The sequence below is a fragment of the Sphaerodactylus townsendi genome, linkage group LG04 (assembly GCF_021028975.2).
Source record: "Sphaerodactylus townsendi isolate TG3544 linkage group LG04, MPM_Stown_v2.3, whole genome shotgun sequence".
In the NCBI taxonomy this organism is placed as follows: Eukaryota; Metazoa; Chordata; class Lepidosauria; order Squamata; family Sphaerodactylidae; genus Sphaerodactylus; species Sphaerodactylus townsendi.
The window spans coordinates 26,520,008-26,525,419 of record NC_059428.1 but is presented as its reverse complement, the minus strand read 5'-3'; the positions used below and the strand labels follow the sequence as shown (position 1 = coordinate 26,525,419).

Here is a 5,412-nt window from a genome sequence, read left to right as displayed (position 1 = left end):
AACCGATCATTTTGTCAGTAAGTCTTATTGGAAACAAGTCAGCGATCAAAGTTTGGAATCCACGGAGAAAATGGCTGCCCTCTTTATAAGAATGATATAGAAAGCAATCCTTTGGGGAGGGGGCGAATTGAGTAGCGGAGCCTGCACAGGGCAGCCCCGCTGGCAGAGCGAGCAAACGTGCTGGTGGCCAGTCGCCCCTCAGCTCCGCAGTGGTGAAACCTGGAAATTGAGGCTGCTGCAGAGGTATGTTGGTGTCCAATTGGACACTGGTGTGGGGGGTGGGGGTGGCGGCAGACTGGGGCATTCCTGGGGGTAGAGCTGACATTAGTCAGCAGACATTAGAGCTGACATTAGAGCTGACATTAGTCAGCAGATATACCACGGCCCAGGGGTCAAATTTGTACTACCGGGGTGTGTGTGTGTGTTTGTGTGTGCGAAAGTCCACTTAGCTCTACAGAAGGCTTTCCGGCAGCAGGGGTTTTGTCTTGTTTTTTCTGCCTCCCCGTGCAGCTGGAAAGCCCTCTGGAGGCAGGGTGGGGCAGAGGAGCCATTCCCTCTTGCCTCAGGCTGCAGACGGTCTGCCCATCATTCTAGTATCATCGCAAAACTAAGCACCGTGGGCAAAATTCCTGCAGCTTATCCATTACTTCGTTTTGTTCTCTTGCTGCTGCTGCTGCTGCTACATGGCAAGGGAATGAAGGGCAAAATGCAGAGATAAAGACATTGCGTCTAGGCTTTGTTTTTCCATGTACGTCACAAAGCCGTCACTTGGTTTTAAACTACAGATCAGCCCCCAGCTCTGGTCAGAATGTAGTCGATGTTGTTCCCGTTTACATCACAGCAAGGATTCATCACCACAGAATTTTTTTTAAAAGGACATGGGAAAATTTATTCTTTCCATGAAAATAACCATATATCCCAGAAGGCATTACACAATTTAAAAAGCAGAGTGGTTATTTTACATACTTTAGCTTATCAGTGTAGGAAGTTCATATTAATGCCCCTTTTGAATGGTGGTAATAATCATGAACTGTAGGATCAAGGCCCCTATTTCCATGGTATAGAATAGGAGGCCAGTACATGGGGTAGCATATCACTAAGATTTCCATTCAGATTCTCTGGCATGAAGCGTTCCCGTGAGCCGAAAGAGCCTTTCTCCAATGTCGGCGGCTCTTCTTCCGCTTCAGTTGGAAGTTAGCTAGCAGGAAGGCTTCACACTTTGCTGCATGCAATGGTAGGAAAAGGGACTTCAGCTTTCAAAACAAGCATTTCACCCGGCGTTTATAAAAAGCAAAAGAACATCCAGCCATTCACAGTGGAGGGATATATTCTGCTTGTCAGTAATGACCAAACAATTATAGTCATAAACAATTACTGAAGCAAAACTCTTTCTCTATGAATATAAATGTTTACATTATACACTAATTTTCTCATGTCCGAATGTCTTTCTTTGCCAGTACTGAAATGTGGTCTTCTGGGCTGTGTAACTTATATTAATTTTAAGCGTGATATTTTGACCCTGGGTTAAACTCAAGGGACAGTTTTACAGGCCTGGTGTACAAAGACACCACCCACATACACTAATAAGGGGTTACACCAGGGGTCTGCAACCTGCAGCTCTCCAGATGTTCCTGGACTACAAATCCCATCAGCCCCTGCCAGCATGGCAAATTGGCTGATGGGATTTGTAGCCCATGAACATCTGGAGAGCCGCAAGTTGCAGACTCCTGGGTTACACCTAGTTCCCACCGCTAATGTGCATAGTAAAATTGATGGGTGTCTTTTCCCAACAGTGTATTTGTAATAGGGGAACTCACATCAGTCTGGAAGTGACCTCAGGATGGAGTCGCTCATGTGGCAGCCAGCCAAAGTGGTCACTGGGCATTTACCAAAACCAGATTTAAAGTTCTGGCTCTTTGAATACATAGACGCTACAAAGAGCAGCACTATGCTGTAATACCATTCCTGTGTTATACACCAGGTGGGGGTTCTGCATTTATTAACCAATTGTTTTAGTTTTAATTCAAGTAAATGATAGCGGCATTAACTTTTTTAAATAAAGTGGTCTTCTTTCTTTTCTGGCATCATACCACATGCTTCCAGTGAAAGGTCACACACACACCCCTCCCCACCTTTTATTGACTACAAGAAAGACTTACAACATGTTAAAAAAATTCAGCGTTCAAGTTGTCCTTATGTAATCTGAACGTACGTAATCTGAAATGCTGACCACTCCTCTCAAAGGAACCCGCTTGCTCGTTCAAACCTACCGAATATATTCACACCCAGGCTTTCCACCCCGGAAAGAGGCGGCTGAGATTTTTGGGATCCATGGCTTGCTGTATGAGAAGGTTCACCTGGCCCCCCACACTGAGCACTGTCCCCTCCTCTACTCCTTTCAGCTTCTCCTGAAGTCGCATCAGGACACGCTCGGCCACTTTATTAAAAGTCTGGATGTCGCTACTAAAAGGAAGAAAATGGAAAGCTGTGAAACCCGAAGGCAAAAAAACAAACAAATCAACACCACAAGGATAGGCTGAGTTACCTTGCTGTTGCGTTGTGTTCTTGATTGGAAGCGTTGAGGCTCCCACTAGTATCAGTCTCATCCTCTGGCCTTTGCTGCAGATACAAAGCTTTTAAAGGGTTCATGGTCCAGTCAAAAAGAGGGTCATAGAGAAGTACCTGGATGTGACAGGACACAAAGGTGTTTCTGTATAAAGCTAGTAGTACCATTCTTAGGCTGTAAACTGTGGGCCTGCATGTGTGACATTCTTAAACTGGTCAAGCCACCGAGGAATTCTGGCATGGTGGCAGATCTAGTGTGAAATGTGCCACAAACACAAGCATTAATGGCAATAGTGATAGTGAATAGGAGCAGCAGTGGTGTAGTGTTTAAGAGCAGGTGTATTCTAATCTGGAGGAACCGGGTTTGATTCCCCGCTCTGCTGCTTGAGCTGTGGAGACTTATCTGGGGAATTCAGATTAGCCTGTATACTCCAACACACTCCAGCTGGGTGACCTTGGGCTAGTCGCCGCTCTACGGAGTTCCCTCAGCCCCACCTACCTCACAGGGTGTTTGTTGTGAGGGGGGAAGGGAAAGGAGTTTGTAAGCCCCTCTGAGTCTCCTTACAGGAGAGAAAGGAGGGATATGAATTGAATTCTTCTTCTAGCAGAAGCCTTAACAATGTCATTTTGGCAACATGAAAGAATTCAAGGAATCAAAGCGCTCTTTTCAGTTTGCAACCAGAGACGTGAAGAAACGCTTACCTCTACAATGGTTAGCAGAGTTTCTTGGGAATTCCTCATGACAGCCATAGTTTTTTCACAGCACCTGGGAAAGATTGCATTACTAGACCAGTTTGCAATATTAATGTTAATGTAAGATTACTTCTCATTTTTTACAACTGTTTATTGGCTCTACTTGCATATTATATGCTAACATTAATTAGCTGTTATTCTAGGGCAGTTCTGCAAAGCTAGGATTCCATTAAGCATTTAATACAGAACCATTGTTCAAATCACCTTACCTCCTGAAGACTCCCTCAACTCCGGTGATACCCATTCCATCCACTACATCTCTAGTTAACCTAAAAGGTACAGTTTCTGGGGTAGGAAGGATTTTGCCTTGCTCAAAAGCAACACCTAACAGAAACAGGAGATAAACAAATATTTTTAAAATTAAAAGTCCTTGAGTGAAGAATGGTACACTCCTCCTATTTGGGACGGTCATTCTCTTCCACCAGGCATGCAGCTTTGGAAGGGACGCACATGGAGGGGTGAGGGAGGGGACACTTGCCTAGCCAGCTAGATAAGTCAAATCAACCCTGGCGTTCAATGACGTGACATAACTCAGTCAGATGACCCTCAAATCTAAAATAGAAATTCAATCATAAACACATTAAAAATTGAAACCCAATTCCTTGCTTTTACACATACCTAGATCTATGTGTACCAGTTCTGCAGTTTGCTCATCTAACAGAATATTCTGTACGTGTCTGTCTCCAAGACCAAGGATGTAGCCAACTGAAAGAGGAAAGTGTCAAAATGAAGCCACAAGTACATAACAATAGATTTAATTCACTTGTTTCTCATAAAGTTATTTTTTGTAAAATTATGTCACTTCTACAACAGAGCACATCTAGAGATAAACCAGACAGTTTGCTTCTCGATGTGTTTTATTTTTCCAAAGAGCTGTGAATGGTTGGGATGGTTGTCTACTTTCCCTTCCAACACAGCCCATCTTGCTGCATTGTATGATACTCTGAAAGGCCCCTTTACCTTCAAGAATGTTTTTTTCAGGGGTACTAGAGGATTGGTGTGTGGATAGCTGCCACCCCAAACCAGCTGACTAAGGAAGGACAATCTTCAACATACTCTTTTTATTCCCCTAACACAGTAATGAACCAGAACCAAAATACCACCCCACCCCACCCCAAAATGTTGCCATTTGGATCAAATTCATCGTAAACTGCTTGATAAACAAAAAATCAAGCCAGCGAACCTGTCAAACAGATTAAAACTTCCAGCCCTAATAGCAACTGCTGGGGCAAAAGCACTATTCTTTGCAACTTCTTATCAGTATTTTGGGGAAGGCTCATTTTATGGAGAATGATCCAACAGCACATGGTTCTGAAAAAGTGTAATTGCTAAACCATGGAAAAACCAATAACATTTAGGTGTTGTGGGGTTTCCGGGCTGTATGGCTGTGTTCCAGTAGCATTTGCTTTACTACTATCAGATCCTCTGAAGATGCCAGTCACAGATGCAGGAGAAACATTGGGAGAAAATGCTACTGGAACACGGCCATACAGCTCGGAAACCGCACAACACCCCAGTGATTCTGGCCATGAAAGCCTTCGCCAATCACATTTATTTTGCAATACCTATTGACGATGTTGCCACACTGCGCGTGTACGCCAAACGTTTCTCAAACCACACTGCTGGATCAAGAAACTTTTCCATGCAGAAATAGCGAAATACAGGTTGAAAATTCTGGCAAACATCCACGAAGATATCGTATTTCTTCTCAGAATCTTTCTTCTGCGCATCCTGTGAAATGAAATGTGAAAAATTTAGAGACAGTAATGGCTTCCCTACCTAACCTTCACTCTGGAGGAACATATGCTGTGAAGGCCATCTTTGCAACTTTTGGGGAAAGATCTGCCTTTGCCAGCAGTCCTGTGTAGGATTCAGCCTTTTTTACCCTTTTGTTTTGACTCACCACCATTTGCTTGTGACAAATTTGATTGGTGTAATCCTGTGGCCTGTATCTTCTGTGAGCACTCTTGTCAGTATTGATAAGGAATTCGCCCAGAGGAATAGTTCCTGTGCACCACTCTAGGACGCCACTTCTCTGAGAGAGGGGAACCACCTAGGAGACAATCAGATGAACATTAAGTAACCTAACTGGCG

General features: G+C 44.0%; 1 protein-coding gene across 2 annotated transcripts in view; it reads right to left on the bottom strand.

Annotated features, from left to right (window-relative positions):
• Positions 1-862: 862 nt before the first annotated feature.
• The window catches only part of ATM (ATM serine/threonine kinase), a 71,258-nt gene continuing 66,708 nt past the window's right edge, over positions 863-5,412 (bottom strand). For both annotated transcript variants that reach the window (XM_048493888.1, XM_048493887.1), the window contains exons 57-63: positions 5,222-5,371; positions 4,884-5,049; positions 3,937-4,023; positions 3,528-3,642; positions 3,268-3,331; positions 2,546-2,682; positions 863-2,463 (exon numbers count right to left, since the gene is read on the bottom strand). In XM_048493888.1, the coding sequence (XP_048349845.1) occupies positions 2,280-2,463; positions 2,546-2,682; positions 3,268-3,331; positions 3,528-3,642; positions 3,937-4,023; positions 4,884-5,049; positions 5,222-5,371 (903 nt within the window). In that variant the 3' untranslated portion in view covers positions 863-2,279. The remainder of the gene's footprint in view (positions 2,464-2,545; positions 2,683-3,267; positions 3,332-3,527; positions 3,643-3,936; positions 4,024-4,883; positions 5,050-5,221; positions 5,372-5,412) is intronic.